Below are 16,770 nucleotides of genomic sequence, written 5' to 3'. Positions count from 1 at the left end.
ACAGGCTGCAGTTCCGTCACTGCCGCTCTGAGCGGTTAACCTCACTGCTGGTCCCAAGGAGAGTCTTAAAGCATGAGCAAGGGAGCAGAGCGTCGCACAGGCCGGGCAGGAGTCCTATCGCTCTGCAAGGAGCCTATTAGAACTAGTACTGGGAACAGCCCGGATTGGGTCAAAGGGGTGGGAGAAAACCAGCTACAGCACAATGGACCAGAGAGATTAAAATGTGTGAGAGAAGGCACGGGGAAGCCCAACACCTCTCCCTACTTTGGGGTGGAGGAATGATCCTGGCAGAACAGAGGCTGTGGGATGGACCGAGACACGAGAGTTCAGATCCCTGCAGACAGACAGGCTGAAAAGCTTCTACTTCTGAGCTAAGAGCCATCCACAATGATTTATTTTTTTAAAAAACATTCTTTTGGGAAAGACAAATAAAAAAATACAAACCTTAAAGCAGCACAAAACTAGCAGTATGTAAAAGGTAGTGCTCCCCACGTGCCCGCTCTCCGGCAGATCATTCTCCAGGCGCGATTCCACAGACACAATCAAGAACACGGGCACCACTGACAGGTCCCCTGCCCCTCGCAGGCCGGTCAGCATGGGACACTAGGGAATGATTCTGCTTGCTACAAACACTGTAAACCCCCCGGGGGTTCTTTGTGCCGGACTTCTGCCAAACCTCAGAGCAGCAGAGATAAAAGACAAATTTAATTCACGTTTCGGTGATTAAAAATCCCGCCCCCGGCAGGCAGGAGACACCTTCCACGGCCAGTTGGCCAAGTGCAGTTTAATGCTCCCCCTTCTCTAGGGAGAGGGGAGCCGGCTTCAGTTCCACAGCAGCTTGGATCTGCCCTTTTCTCAAGCTGCCGCCAGTGGTGAATGACTCCAAGACCCCGTCTAGCTAAGAGCTCCGTTATCCCGGTGCCTCCTGCGAGCCGTACACCTCCCTGGCTCACCCTACGCAGCCATCTGATTAGAGCTGCAGCCGCCAGCCAGGCGAGAGGAGCATCCTCACTGCCCAATCTGGAGGTCTGCCGGACGCAGCTGCCGTTCCCCTTCCGCCAGGAAGATCTGCATGGCCCTGTGCAGCATGTGAATCCCCAGGCACCGGCGGCGTTTCATGGGCCAGCTCGCCACCACGCCGTAGTAATTCCCCTTCTTCTGATTGGTGAGCATCTTTAACCCTGGAAGGGGAAGCATGCTCACTAGAGCCATCTGCACTAAGGAGGTGGGGGGAGCAGGGGGTTCCACTAGCAGGGGAGCACACAGCTTGATTCCCCCCCCCAAATCCCTCAGCGGAATCACCCCCATCCTGTGCCAGCCACGGGAAACTTCTCTCTGGCTGCCCCATGGGAAGGCTGCTAAAGGAGGTGTGTTTCCACGGAGGGCAACAGAGTCACAGCTGCTTGTATCAGGAGTGAGTTCAGCTCAGTGACAGCCCTGTCCGCCCCCTTCCCACCACGAATAGGACAGGGCGTGTTCAAGCTAGCCCCCCAAGACGCAGACCTCAGAGGATGGGATAGCTAGAAGCTCAGGAGTAGACCGAGGTTCATGTGAAACCAAGAACAAATATTTCATCTTCAAAGTGCTTTAAAAACAAGCCAACCCTCCCCGCCCCACTAGGAGGCAAGTCGTCATCGCCATTCCGCCTTTACAGATGGGGAAACCGAGGCACGGAGCTGGGAAAACTTCCCCAAGGTCATGGAGGGGGGATTCAGTTTCAGAGTTGGGGCTCCCAGTCGTGGGCTCAGAGCCCAGCCCCTCTCCTTCTAAACCACGTCACCGTGGGGCTACGGAGGGAATGGCCAGATCGGGAACGTCTTTGAAGGGTCTCTTGGGGGGGGAAAGCTCATGTAAACCTAGGACAAAACCATCCTGCCACTTGCTGCTGCCTTACCAATCGCATCCACCAAGCAGGCCTCCCGCGTGTAAGCTTCCACCGGGATGACGTTCTGGAAGCAGTGCACGGAGATCACGCCCTGGCCGCCCGCCCAGATGTCCAGGATGTGCTGCACTTTGGGGCACGCCTGTGGGACATACAGTCGATGGTGACTACAAACCCCCTAACATGGCAGTTTTCAAACTTCATTCATCTGTGAACCCCTAAAAACAATTTTGAATGGAGGTGCAGCCCCCTTTGGGAATCTTAGACGGTCTGCGGACCCCCAGGGATCTGCGGACCACAGGTTGAAAACCACTGGTGGGGGCAGGCGAGTTATCCCGATAGACACACTGGGCGTGGGCCGTTCCCAGAGACGTTTAAACCCAAGCAATTTTATTCTTCCAACTGGTTCTCGGCCAGATCTGGAGCAGCCAGCTCATTGTCCCCTGGCAGGTTCCTGGTCGTTCTCCATGCGATGGCCATCTCCCCAGGCCCTCACTGACAAGTGGTGCGAATGTAAATGGTGCCGGGTAACAGCCCAAAGCCCGTTCCATCCACAAAGCAGGCCTGCTCCCAGCGCCCAGCCATCAGCTGGTACCAGCTTCCTGTCACTACCAGGAGTAGTCAAAGTGGCAAACCTTGAAGTTAAAGGGCTCTCCTGAGGCACGCAATCCCCACACCCCTTTCCACAGGGGACTAAACAGCTTTGGGCCAGATTCTAGGCTGGCGTAAATCAGTGAGCTCCAGCATCACACTGATTTCCACCTGTACAGAGCTTGTGTTAAATGTGGGTTTTAAACCTCGGGCAGAGCAGAAAAGTCTAGTTTAGGGCCTATCGCCACCTAGTGGCAGTTTGTTTTAGGACTCCCCTGCCCAGTTACCTGCTTCTTTCCACCCTTGTAGTGAGTTAGGGCCTGGTAGAGGTGGCTGTAGGGTCGGGAGCGTTTCCCTTTGCCCACGTAGAAGATGGCACTGACGAAACTCCTAAAGCAGTCAACCTGTCTCAGGTGGTGGCAGCGGAAAGGTAAGTTCTGAGTCACCCTGCAGGAGGAGGCAGCGCTGAGCGTGGAAGGGTTTGGTCTCATTTGCTGTTCCTTCCACACGCCCCAAGTCTCCGGCTCAGCAGGCTGTTGCCCCGCAGAGCTCCGCTGGGCCCCGGTTAGTCTCTATGTATAGTTATTAGCTCAGGCTCTTTTCAGGTGTCTCAAGTTGCGCACCCAAAAATCACCAGTCACTTCTGAAAAGCTTGGCCAGTGGACATCAGTTCCCTGCTGGTACAAACACGGCATACCCCACTCACCCACCACCGCCCCACATAGGCCCTGCGGGAACAGGAGAGCAGAGTCGCTCTTGCCAATGGAGCGGGAGGGTAGAAGAGAAAGTTCTCCTAGTGGACTTGCCCCAGGAGATGGCAGTTTTAAAGCAGGTCAGATGCGGGACCTGCAAACTTTGTCCCTAAGGGGGAAGAGTTCAGAGAGACCCTCTAAGAGAGAGATGGCAAAAGCTGCCCTGCGAGGACATGGTGCAGGGAGAGAGGCCATACCTGGGGTCCAACAGCAGATAGTTAAAGCTGGACTTGAGCACGCCCTCCCTCCACTTCTTGTTCTTGTCGGGCTGGTCGAACTGTCTGGAGAGAGCCATTTCGTCGTCCTTGCAGTCGGGGATCTGAAAGGTCTCTAGCGCAGAGGCCAGCTCAGGGCTGTGTCCTGTGCCAATGCAAGAAGCAGCCCGTTCTCCCCCCCCGCCCTCCCCAGAGAGGGTGAAGGGGGAGAGAGAGAGCATACAGCTGGATTAGACAAGGCAAGGCGAGCCAGACATGGCTAGGCAACGTGGAGTAATGTGCACATGCCTCTTCCCAAGAGACACCGCCAGAGCAGAAATCTAGCGAGTGCAGCAGGTTACCAGGTTCGTACACGCCGGATCTGGGCTATCGGGTTTGTGTTTCTTTACACCGATTACCGTCCTCTCGGCCTTTGGATCGCCAGCCTTTACTAGTCCTTTCAGTGAACGTCACCACATCACAGCCAGGGCAAAGCTATAAAGAACTCCGGCCATTCCAAACTGCCTCAGCAGAGTCGGCTCCAACTGGGTTTTATGCCACTTAATTCCCTGGCTCGGAGTATCCGACTAGGTGCTCCAGGCTGTAGGGAGGTCACCACAGTGAACTGGGAGCATTTAGCGCCTCAGAGCCAATACAGAGTGGAGCCCAGGCTTGGTAAAAACAACGCAACACCTGGAAGGGACCCGCGGGGGAAGGGGGAGTAGGTGCTTTCGGATGCTGCCAAGGAATGATTCCTCTAGCAGTGAGCGCACATGGAACAAGCCAAGGGGGTTGGCATGGCCGAGGGGAGAAAAGGGGTCCTGTAAGTGGTTGCTTTCTTTGGGGTCAAATGCACCTTTAAAGAAACCTCCGTACACAGGAGCTGCACTGGTTTAATTTGAGGTGAGAGTTTAAACCAATTTTGTTAAACTGGTGCTAACAAGTGGGACTTTATTTCAAGGTAAAGCAGATTGAGGCCTGGTTTGTCTGACCAGCCATGTTGCTCAGGGATGTGAAAAATCCACACACCCCCCACCCCCCGAGTGACGTAGTTACGCTGACCTATGCCCCGTGAAGATAGCGCTAAGAATTCTTCCATCGGTCTAGCTACTGCCTGTCAGGGCGGTGGATTAGCTGTGCCCTCTGTCAGCATAGGTAGTGTCTACACGGAAGCACTACAGTTCCACTGTAGCATTTCAAGTGTAAACAAGCCCTAAGTCTATTAGGAACAGATTTAAGCTAAACCAAGATTATAGCATCCACACTGTGGTCTGAACTGGTTTAACTAACTCAGTGCAAGTTTGTGTGTAGACAAGATCAGGCCCCAGGACTGGAAAAGCAGCAACAGAAAAATCTGTTAAAATGTTAATGCTGCAGACCTTGTCCACACAGGAAAGCTGCACTTGTTTAAAGCGATTTAGTAAAACCAGTGCAAACCCCTGTGTTGACACTGATTTCAGTTGGCGAGGGGCTTATTTCAGGTTCCTAATCCACTTTAGCTAAACCAAATACACCCAGTTTAAATTGGAGCAGGACTTTGCATGGGTTTAACTAAATCAATTTAAACAGGTGCAGCTTTTCCATGCTGACTTGGCCTAAATGCCCCATCTCTGACAGAACAGCTTAGCTAGACGCTCCACACCCACCTGTTCCCTGGAAGAAACTGCTTACCTGCAGACCTCTTCCTGGCCTGGGCGTTCGGGTCTTTCATCAGTTTGTCGAGCAGCTGCAAGTAGAACTTCCTCGTTAGACCCGTAATGGGCCCTGGGTTCGCGCCCAGGTTTCTCAGCTTCCTAATGAGGGCTTCATCAGAGAGGAGATGCAGCCTGGAGGTTGCCATTGGTGACTTGCACTGCGGGGGCTGGTTCTCCTTGCTCGCCTGCTCCGCCAGTTTGCTCTGGTAGGCTCTCCAGTCATAAACGATAGTGTCATCAGAGCTCGTAGTGTCTGCGAGGACGGATGCGTCGTCCGTGCAAGGGACATGCCGCTCGATCAGCGCGTACCCTTCCTCCTCGTCCATGTAGAGATATTCCACCGGCTCCCGGGCACTGAGGTTCACAGGCCGGCCGCCGGGCGAGAGGGGAAAGTCCTGGCTGCATGAGTCCGGCACGGGGCTCAGCCTCGAAGGGTGGTCGGTGGCAGACGTTGCCCAAGAAGCCCTGCTGGAGGACAGTCGACTGAAACTAACCCTGGAGGGACCAGGCTGCCTCTTGGCATCCAGCGGAGGCTGACGGCGCTCCTCTTGTGGGCACGCGCTGGGCAACACTCTCCCATCTTCCTCATTCGCAGCATCTGACTCAGCCTGGGAGAAGGCTGGTCTGGTGAGAGCAACCTGCCGTGTTGGGTCTGTGCAGTCACTCTCCCCATCCTCCGTCAGCCACATGCTGTCTGACGGGGAGTTGTCTGTATCGGAGCTTGGGAGGAGGGGAGGAAGGCCAGGGTGGCAGGCAGCACCTGTCTCGGCTTTCCCCTTGTTACCGGACAAGGACTGCTCATCGGTGCCCCCGGCAGAGTCTAGCAGCACTGTGGGGCTGGCATCTGGGTAGCTGCTATGACCAGCAGAGGACCCTGAGTGGCTGGTGGCTTTTGCAATTATTTCAGTATCATCCAGGTCATTCGTTTCTTCTGCTTCCCAACAAGATGCATTTTCATCCCCCTGAGCGACCCAGCTCCCCCCCGCGGTATTACCTTCCAGACAGGCGGCAGGGCCAACTGGCATCCAACGCCTCCCCAGGGGGCTCCGAATTCTCCTGGGCCGCCTTGGCATCTCCAGCGTCTCCTCAAAGAGCGATGAGGAGGAGCTGCTGTCAAGCGCCGCAGAGGTCAAGCGGCTCTTTGTTCTGGGGGTGACGTGGCAGGACCTGGGACGCAGCTGAAGCAGTGGGGAAACATCTGAAGATGTGGGAACCATCTTCTGTTTCTCGTTCAAGTGAGAGAGCTCGTCTTCTCCAGAACCGTCAGCGGGACTGGCAAGGTGCTGGATCACTAAGGTGTCAGCTTCACTGCTCAGACTGGGATGCTTTACCGATCTCCCTTGGAATGGGTTGCCATTCATTTCTTCCTCTCTGTTATTGTCTTCCATGTCCCCGCCTGGCGTCCCCATGTCCGGCGTCCCGCCCACGGCCCCACTGAGCAGCACCGTGTCCGGCATCTCAGGGTCAGACCCATTTGCAGAGGGATCCCATTCCTGAATATCGGCTTTTCTTGCTACCCACTGGCTACTGGTCAGTTCTGTCCTTGCAGAGAGACTGCTGTCTGTGGAAAGCTGCATCCCCTTCAATTTACCCTGCAGTTTCCAATCTGCAATAATTTGCCTGTAGTTCACAGAGGCGGCAGCTTCCCGAGGACCAGCTTCCTCAACTGCAACATCAGCTGGGGTCAACTGATGTGGTTCCTGAGTCGACAAGATGTTTGAGCCTCTGTCATTCTGCTTGTGAGAGACACACTCAGCCTGTAACTCTTGGGAAGGGCTCGATACCCCCGTGTGTTTGAGAGATTCGCGTGCAGTGCTGCAGGTACACAGCTCTGAAGCTGGCTTCCCAGCGGAGGTCAAACCAGAACCCTCCCTGCTAATGTAGGATGCTTCAGAACTAGCAGATAAATGCCTTCCTGTGTTCTGTGACCCGGAGGGCGGCACGTGCTGCGTAACTGCTTCCCCTGCAGATGGCATTTCGACCAGCTTCTCGCAGCTCTGCCCTGCGGCGCTGGCCATCAACCGTTTGCCTAAGCGCACTCGGGAACTCCCATCTGTGCTGCCAGCGCTGTTGGAATCAGCACTTCCGTCCCCGGCACACAGAGAAGAGCTGCGGCACTGCATACAGCCCTCGTTCCCTTCCAAGCCTTTCTTCGGCTCACTGTGGTCAGAAGTGTCTGCGGCGCTAACGTAACAGTCGCTGTCACAGCTGGTATATTGGCTACTGCCGCTCTCGGAGCTTCTGCTAAGCACCTGTCCAGCGGCGAAGGGAGAGTCTGAATTTTCGTGTGTTCTGGCCAGGAACGTTGGCTCCATCACTGTCTTTTCCAAGTCACAGATGGCTGTGGAGTTGGCCCGACAGAACAGGTACACATGGTCTGGGGATGTGACATCCAATCCTTCCTGGCCATTCACCTTTCCTAACATTTCGAGATCGAGGACGTCACTGAGCTGGGACAGGCCCAGAGTCCCGTTGGCAGCACTAACTCTGGGGTGGCAGCGTGGCCCCGAAGGGCTTTCCTTCCAGTTCCCATTGTTACGGAGGGGGAACATTTTAGGGGACTCACAGAAACTGACACTTCTCCGTGCCCGCGCTGCATGGCTCATGCTGCAACGCTGTGGTTGAGAGAAGATCACAGGCTCCTTTGAAATGGATTCATCCCGGCCAGGCACTGGCTGGGAAGATAGACCGTGACCACTGTCTGTTGTGTCTTCATAGCCAGGTGGTGTCAAACTGTCGTCGGTCTCTGAGGAAAGAGAAGCAGATGCTTCATCCCCAGGAAGGCCCTGTGTTGTAGTCAGACTTGAAGTTAGTTCTCGAGGCTCATTACTGGCTGAAAGCCAAGTGCTGGACAGCACTGGCTGAGGTAGGCCACGATGGCTGCATGGACCATTGTCAGACAAAGTGGCAGGTCCCTGGGAACGCCCCGGGTGCGAATAGGCACAAAAGGCCAACGTGGACTGAGGCACTGAACAGCACGGATGGTCCTGGAGATTCCCTGGGATACAACTCAGCCGGCCACTTGCATCAGCAGCTGCCGCGTTGTTAAAGGTGACACCCAGCCCTGAGTTACTGGGACTCCCGTCTGGCAGACACTTTTGGGTGCTGCTAAGCGGTCCAGGATCATCCCACGCTTCAGAAAGTCTTGAGATGATACCGGTTTCCGTGCAGTCGTCAGTCAGAGTGGAAAGGAAGCTCTCAGCGTTTCTCAAGCCTTCGTGGCAGACTGTACAAGACAGAGCGACACACTCACAACTCAGCATTCATTATATTAAAACAGCAAACATCAACGTACGTTTGCGTCTTACAAACCATGCTAACAAAACACACACAGCAGTTCATCTGCAGTACCACCTCGCTGGCAAAGCAGACAGACAGGCACCAGCATTCCTAGAAACGATTCCTTGCTCTGCCACTGACTCCATGTGTGACCTTGAGAGAGTCACTTCACCTGTCTGTCTCAGTTCACTCGCGTGTAATGTGGGGAGCACCTCACAGCATGCTGTCAGGCTTCGTTTTTAAAGTGCTTTGAGATCAAATAAAAGCACAGTACAGATCAAAAGGAGGCAGTGTGGCCTAGTGGACAGTGCACAGGACCAGGGCTATTCCCAGCCACTGGCCTGCTGGGTGACCTTGGTCAAGTCATTTCTCCTCCCTGTGTCTCATTTTCCCCATCTGTAAGATGGGGATACTACTACTGCTCTCCTTTGTAAAGCGCTTTGAGATGGACGGATGAAGTGTTACATATGAGCTGGGTATTGTTAATATCGCAGCAATACGGAGCATTAATCCAGTTTGCTTTGGTTTTTCTGGACTGCAGATAAGTGAAAATGCTTGAGAGCAGTTTGTGGGACTGGGTCAGGCAATAGAGGGATCCAGAGCCCTTCATTTCTAGGTCATATCAGGAACTAACGGGTGAGGACTTTTGCTGTTCGTTGAGTGCCTTGCTAGGTCAGTAGAGAGACCAAAGACTGAGGGGCCACAGACTTACAGTACTCTCTCAGCGCCGTGGAGATGGTCCCTCCAAGTCATGGCTGAGACAGACGGAGTGTGGGAGGAAGTTTGCAAACAGACAGCGGCCTAGAATCCAAAAAAAGAACAGGAGTACTTGTGGCACCTTAGAGACTAACAAATTTATTAGAGCATAAGCTTTCGTGGACTACAGCCCACTTCTTCGGATGCATATAGATTGGAACATATATTGAGGAGATATATATACACACATACAGAGAGCATGAACAGGTGGGAGTTGTCTTACCAACTCTGAGAGGCCAATTAAGTAAGAGAAAAAAAAAACACTTTTGAAGTGATAATCAAGATAGCCCAGTACAGACAGTTTGATAAGAAGTGTGAGAATACTTACAAGGGGAGATAGATTCAATGTTTGTAATGGCTCAGCCATTCCCAGTCCTTATTCAATCCTAAGTTGATTGTATCTAGTTTGCATATCAATTCCAGCTCAGCAGTCTCTCGTTGGAGTCTGTTTTTGAAGTTTTTCTGTTGTAATATAGCCACCCGCAGGTCTGTCACTGAATGAGCAGACAGGTTAAAGTGTTCTCCCACTGGTTTTTAAGTATTATGATTCCTGATGTCAGATTTGTGTCCATTAATTCTTTTGCGTAGAGACTGTCCGGTTTGGCCAATGTACACGGCAGAGGGGCATTGCTGGCACATGATGGCATATATCACATTGGTAGATGTGCAGGTGAACGAGCCCCTGATGGTATGGCTGATGTGATTAGGTCCTATGATGATGTCACTTGAATAGATATGTGGACAGAGTTGGCATCGGGCTTTGTTACAAGGATAGGTTCCTGGGTTTTTGTTCAGTGATGTGTGGATGCTGGTGAGTATTTGCTTTAGGTTGGGGGGTTTAGGTCTGTAAGTGAGGACAGGTCTGTCTCCCAAGATCTGTGAGAGTGAGGGATCATCTTTCAGGATAGGTTGTAGATCTTTGATGATGCGCTGGAGAGGTTTTAGTTGGGGGCTGAAGGTGACAGCTAGTGGTGTTCTGTTATTTTCTTTGTTGGGCCTGTCTTGTAGGAGGTGACTTCTGGGTACTCATCTGGCTCTGTCAATCTGTTTTTTCACTTCAGCAGGTGGGTATTATAGTTTTAAGAATGCTTAAAAACTTCAAAAACTCCAAGGAGAGACTGCTGAGCTGGAATTGATATGCAAACTAGATACAATCAACTTAGGATTGAATAAGGACTGGGAATGGCTGAGCCATTACAAACATTGAATCTATCTCCCCTTGTAAGTATTCTCACACTTCTTATCAAACTGTCTGTACTGGGCTAGCTTGATTATCACTTCAAAAGTGTTTTTTTTTTCTCTTACTTAATTGGCCTCTCAGAGTTGGTAAGACAACTCCCACCTGTTCATGCTCTCTGCATGTGTGTGTATATATATATCTCCTCAATATATGTTCCATTCTATATGCATCCGGAGAAGTGGGCTGTAGCCCACAAAAGCATATACTCTAATAAATTTGTTAGTCTCTAAGGTGCCACAAGTACTCCTGTTCTTTTTGCGGATACAGACTAACACGGCTGCTACTCTGAAACTTAGAATCCAAAGCCTTTCTCCAGCACTTATTGCAGGGAATGTGTTAAGTGTTGGGTTTTTAAATACAATTTTGCACTTAAATAAGAAGTGTCAATTCCTGCTTCAAACAGGGGCTAGACAGAGCTCGTGAGAAGGTGATTCTCCCGGGGCAGCTGAAGCCCTTACAAACGAGGGCATTCACAGTGCAGAAGCACCAGCCTAGCACTCATTCAGAACGCTTACACGTGTGCTTGTTTGCTCCATTGGCCTCCTCTGGGCGCCAGGCATACTGGAAGCCCTGCAGGATTTGCACACACATCTTGTTTCCCTGTTCCAAGGCTAGGTCGATTGCTCTGTTTCCATCCTGAAGAGCAAAGGCACAAAAAATAAACACACACATTTTACTATTAAAATGTATTAAAGACACACCACCTTATCATGCTCTGCTTCTCAAGGGGAAACACTCTGCTGGGAACTACCCAAGCGTAAAGGTAGGACCATGCTGCGCTACTCAGCTGGAAAGCCACATTTGGAGGTCCGCCAACCTTAGGCTGGAAGAAGATTGCCCATTATGCAGGTGATGTATGTAGTTTCCAGAGACAAAGGGTCTCAAGCTAAACAGTAAAGGGTTCTAGTGGAATAAGAAGAAGCTGCATTTAAATAGTGCTGATCACACCAAAGCACTTTACTGATGGACGAAGCTCTTCATTCATTACAGAAATGCAGCCACCTCTGACGTGGAATGTGGCAGCTGTTTAACAGCACACAGCAACGCAACAGGAATGGAGGTGTAGAAGAATACTGTACCCAGGTAAAGCAAAAGGCTCACCATGGGGTGAATGAATATAGGTGCGTCCTCCTGTTGCGAACACAGCCACGAGATGTCAACTCCTCAGGGCAGGGACCATGCCTTTATTTGTGCCTTGTACTGAACTGGCAGTTAAATAATAAGCTTCAATGACAAGTGCTCAGGGCCATGGACAGTTTAATACATTAATATTTCCGCTCTTGCTCCAAGTGACAAATAGAACAAATCTGGTGGCTCTAATCCCTTGAAGACATTCACCCACATCATAAAATCACCAGTCAGTTCAGCACAGGCAGTAATCTCTGCTCAGGACCATAAGGAGACATGGTTATCCACTCAAGGTCCCTCACTGGTTATAGATTCATAGATCTTAAGGCGAGAAGGGACCACTATGATTATCTAGTCTGACCTCTGGCACAGCCCAGGCCACAGAACATCACCCAGCAAGTCTTGCATCAAGCCCACAAGCTTAGGTTGAGAGTGTATCAGTTAGAAAGATCCGGTCTAGAAGACTAGATAAAATGAGGAGAGAATCCATCACAGCCCTAAGAAATGCCTGTCCCTAAGTTAGTTAGCAAGACCTTGGGGATGACAACACTGAAATCATAATTCTACGAACCTGGTCTTCGAGATTTGGGTCCCCTCCATTCCGCAGTAGGAGCTTCAAGCATTTGTAACATCCCCAAGAAGCTGCTACATGCAATGGCGTGAGTTCCTCTACTGACCTGAAATACACAGTGCCCCATGTTTACATTCCAATACCCTTATGTGCCTTAAGGAAAAAAATTCTTTAAATGCCACCATGTGTCTATTAAAACACAACAAAGGAAACAGGAGATTATGATACAGTATAGTGAGGAACACCCACTGATTGGTGTATATTTTGGTACGTACCATTTTGCAACTACTTCCAATCTTATTTGACAAAGGAAGAGACATTTCATTTAGTAATGTCTTATCAAATGTATGATTGATTCTAGTGGAGGAATGGACTGCAACCACTCTAAATATTGGTATATTAACACGATAAGGCACACAAATGTTTTTCTTTTTATATGTAAGCAACGTCTGAATGAGCTCTCCGCTGCCAGCTAGTGATGAGCTGGGGGGAAAAGGCTTCAGGACCAGATGGTATTTACATGAACACACCTACTCTGCCTAGGTATCCAGCAGACAGAGCTGTATTGCCAAAGTGATCAATTTTGGTTGGTGTTGGGTTACAAATCACTGATTACTGGGTGGGGGCTCAAGCCGTGTTTGTGTTATATTGTTAAGAGGGGCCCCGGGATATTGAACCTGGCATGTGTTACTGCCGACTCCGTCTTGCAGACGGGTTACATATACTCCTTGCACAACCTAGACCATAACAAGGTTTGTGGCAGTTTGTATTATTGCAAGCTTTCTAAGAAACACATAATTCAGGGAAATTTTATTATTGTTTTATAAGAGATCCAAGTTTCATATTTTGTCTGTCTTTGCATATGCAACTTCTAAAAGAGTGACAAACATTTAAAATGTAAAAGGGTGATTTAAACGGCAATTCTGTGGAAGGCAAATTCCGGAGACTTGTTATCATACTGAATGCAGTTCTGAACATTGGCTCGCAATGCCCTGGTTGAAATTGGACCATCTTCAATAGTAACATTTCTCACAAGTTTACAGTTTACAACTATTCTTCTCTGATCAAACTTCACATGCCTCTCATCTTTTCAGCTGGGCAAAAAAGAAAGGCAAAAAGTCACTCCAGCATCTTTCAGTTCAAATGTGATTCAACAGGACACAGCATACCTGGATCTCACACATTTTCCACACTGGGCTGGAGAAGAGACTACGTACCTCCCTGATTGTCCTGCCTTTTCAGCAGGTGAGAAATAAAGCCACACAATTCACACTGAACGCATCTGTGTCCAGTTTGTCAGTTTCAGCGCTCCCAGATAGACCCTTGAGCAACAGTCCCCCGTACATCAGCGCACTGTGATAACCCACCGAACAGAAAGTCTTTCATTTTGTGCTTCCAAGTTATTTTTAGACATACATAAGGAAAGGCAGATGTTAACTTATCCAAGATCACAAGTTTGGGGGAGATTTCCCAATGATTAGAGCACAAAAGTAGGGGTCAGGACTCCTGGGTTCTATTCCCACCTTTGCCAATAGCTTGGCATGGGACCTCGGGTAAGTTATTTCACCTCTCAGTTTTTCTATCTGAACAACAAAGATGTTGCTTTGCACTGGAAAGGGAGAAGGATGAATTCATTAATGTCTGAAGTGCACAAAGTATTAAATGGGCTTCATCGGCTAACTAAAACCCACCCCCCTTCTCCCCAGATAAAAAAGCCTCCCCCTTACCTGGCATTTGGGTTTCCACCATACTGGAGAATCAGCTTCAGACAACGAACTCCGCTTTCCCTTTCTTTGCCAGCAGCCAGATGGATCGCTGCAATTCCCTCTGGCAGAACCAGGTTAGGATCTGCACCCTGCTTCAGCAGTGCTTCCACAACCCTTCAGATGTACAACAGGACACCAACTTACACGCTACCCACATGGGATAGTCACACAGCATGACTAGACAGGGACCACTCAACATGAGACTCAGCTTTTCGGGGCAGGGACAATGTCTTTTTAAAGTTTCTACAACAGTCATTCCACTATGTGAGTATCAGACAACAATACTGTAGACCTGTAATTTATTGGAAGTCTATCTGATGCGAGTGGGTGTGCCAGAAGATACATAACTTTAATGTCCAAAGATGCATCTTTCAACTGAGGTTACACTGCTGGCAAGAATCTCTCCTTATCCCCAAAAATCTCCAGACGTGCTGGTTAGGGATTGGTGTTCCCTAGAAGATGTAATCACCTGACAAATGTCATTTTTTGTAACAATCTTTTCCTTTTTTTAATCTCGTTTAGGGTTTTGTGTTTCTGCCCCTAGCCATGGTATCTGAGCACCTGCCACATAAAATCTATTAGCAATTGCAAAGTCCTTACTGGACTTCATTAAATCTCATGCACGTTTCCCATTTCAGGATAAACTCTGCATGGGACCACGTTGTGCATACTTGAAATTTTATTAAATTTACTGGTTTGTTTTTCTTGAATTGATTTGGGTCAGGCTTTTCTCCCTTGGATTGTTTTTTTCTTGGGGAGAGGGGTAGAAAGGGATTCTTAGAGTAAAATGCACTTTTTGAAGAGGAAGGTTTTGGCAGCAGTTTATAACAATAATTTGTCTGTCACTAAAACGCCTGCCGACGCACACTTTCTCTTCTCACTCTTCATCGGGTGGGGGGAAATATACTTGTAATTCACAAGTGATTCAAGATTGTTATAAGTTTTGCAACAAACTCCTGACCCTCAAAACAATGCACACAAGGAGAACCTACTACTTTTATCAGTAGCCCTCACTTGTCATAAGCTTCCTGTTGCCTCTGGCTGCTGGCTTTCCAGAGGCAGCACCTGGTGGGGCGCTCCCTGCTTCGGATAGCTTTCCCGTGCATTGTAGACTTATGCTTCCGGTTTCTCCTGATTACTTGTTTAACCCGGAGGCCCTATTTTCAGTGAGAAAGCAAAGGCTCCGCCCCTTGTTTTAGTCAGACAAACCTCAGGCTTCTACTAACAAGTCCAGACATATTTCCTTGCATTCTGAGATTAGATGGCTGGTTGTTTTCAGCAAAATATAGGGGGTTTTGAATCCTCTCATTTCTACCATACAATCATCAGAGCAGCCTTTTTCTCCCCACACTTTAGAGAAATTTAATCCCCTGAGACAGGAACAACTTCCCCTCTCTGTGCCTCAGTTTCTCCATCTATGAAATGGAAATAACGATACAGATCTGCCTTGTGATCTACTGATAAAAGCATTATTACCACCTCTTAAAACACAGCAAGGTGCGAAATAATGACAAATTACCATGATACAACTAGTTCCTTTCTTGGTAAGCATAATACAAGTATAATTAATCGCTTGACACTGGAATTGCAATGACTAAGAGGTACGATTTGCAAAAAGGTATCAGATATTATTGCACATATTCAAGCAAAATACTTCATGAATAGCATTCGGCTACCCTCTATTGTACACTTTGGATCATACCAGCAGGCAGGCTCAGAGCTGCAATGAGTGCAAGGTTACTACTGCTTATTTACATACCCTCCGAAGCATCTTAGGTACTTGGAGACATACAAAGACACAGGCTCTGCCCGAAAAGGTTAATCTACCCAGATGACACAAGGTCAGGCAATATGACCAGAAGCAAGCCACCAAGAATCCTCAATGCCTGGCTACTGCTCCACCGTATGCTTTATTAGCGCTGCTTTGTGACAGCAGGATGGGCAGAGCAGTGGGCAGACGCACACCCACACAAGCACCATAGGCCTGCATTCTTTGGCTGTGCTCTCCATGGGGGTTGAGTGGAAACCAGGGAGTAACAGCCGTAGAGTCAGGGCAAGGGACAAACTTGCTAGCTAGTTAATACAGGGAGCCCTCCCCTCCCCAGTGCTGCACATCCCTTCCCCTTCCCCACAGCAATGCAATGTGCACGGTGAGCAGCCATTCCTCCAGTGAGCGAGCCCCTCAGTGCACAGCGAGCTACCTCCTGTCACCAGTGCAGTGTGCCCCCGGTAGCCCCATAGCAGCAAGGTGGCCCCCCCTCAGTGCAGCAACCCCCACTGCCCACTGAGCCTGCCTGCTGACCCATTCTCAGTGCAGTGTAGTGATACCCCCACTGCTACCTACAGATTAACTCCCCCAGTGCGGTGCATGCAGTGACCCCCCCACTGCTACCTATAGATTAACCCCGCAGTGCATGCAGTGACCCCCCACTGCTACCTATAGATTAACCCCCCAGAGCAGTGCGTGCCATGACCCCAGTGCTACCTATAGACTGACCCCCCCCAATGCAGTGCATGCAGTGACCTCCACTGCTGCCTATGCATTGACCCCCCCCCAGTGCAGTGACACCCCCACGGCTACCTATAGATTGACACCCTCCCCGAGTGCAGTGCATGCAGTGACACCCCCCCCTGCAGCGCGCCCCTCCCCCGCTTACGGGGCCTCCTCGCCGTGCAGCGCCTCGCACAGCCGGGCGGCCAGGACCGGGCTCATGCCGGCTCCGGGGTGGGGGGGGGGCCCCGCTCCCCTCAGCGCATGCGCACACCGGGCCGATCCCCGCCCCCTCCCATCTCGCGGAGGGCGGGGCCGCCGCCGCTCCTCCGCCCGCGGGCAGGGTCCGGAGCCGCCCCGGGGGGCTCCCGCTCACGGCGGCGCCATCTCGCCTCAGCCCCGGGCCGCGTCCGCCCGTCCGCTTCG

At 50.6% G+C, this 16,770-nt stretch overlaps 1 protein-coding gene across 1 annotated transcript; it reads right to left on the bottom strand.

The window, feature by feature from the left end:
* Window positions 1-9: 9 nt before the first annotated feature.
* Window positions 10-16,770, bottom strand: ANKLE1 (ankyrin repeat and LEM domain containing 1). Its single transcript, XM_054013788.1, has 9 exons — window positions 16,511-16,770; window positions 13,815-13,967; window positions 12,088-12,193; window positions 10,904-11,024; window positions 5,091-8,339; window positions 3,423-3,585; window positions 2,761-2,920; window positions 1,895-2,024; window positions 10-1,181 (listed from the first exon to the last, which is right to left on the bottom strand). Exons 1-9 carry the CDS (start codon window positions 16,564-16,566, stop codon window positions 1,009-1,011), a joined length of 4,311 nt encoding a protein of 1,436 aa, XP_053869763.1. The 5' UTR covers window positions 16,567-16,770; the 3' UTR covers window positions 10-1,008.

Source organism: Malaclemys terrapin, chromosome 24, assembly GCF_027887155.1.
Source record: "Malaclemys terrapin pileata isolate rMalTer1 chromosome 24, rMalTer1.hap1, whole genome shotgun sequence".
NCBI classification, from domain to species: Eukaryota; Metazoa; Chordata; order Testudines; family Emydidae; genus Malaclemys; species Malaclemys terrapin.
This window is presented reverse-complemented; position numbering and strand designations above follow the sequence as displayed.

What these genes read in the sequence shown, in the direction of transcription:
- ANKLE1 (XM_054013788.1), bottom strand. Translation starts at nt 16,566, where the DNA reads ATGAGCCCGGTCCTGGCCGCCCGGCTGTGCGAGGCGCTGCACGGCGAG. An exon ending in TGGAGCAAACAAGCACACGT is followed by an intron (nt 8,340 to 10,903) that starts GTAAGCGTTCTG and finishes TGTCTTGTACAG; the next exon opens with TCTGCCACGAAGGCTTGAGA. An exon ending in GGCCAGGAAGAGGTCTGCAG is followed by an intron (nt 3,586 to 5,090) that starts GTAAGCAGTTTC and finishes GCATTGGCACAG; the next exon opens with GACACAGCCCTGAGCTGGCC.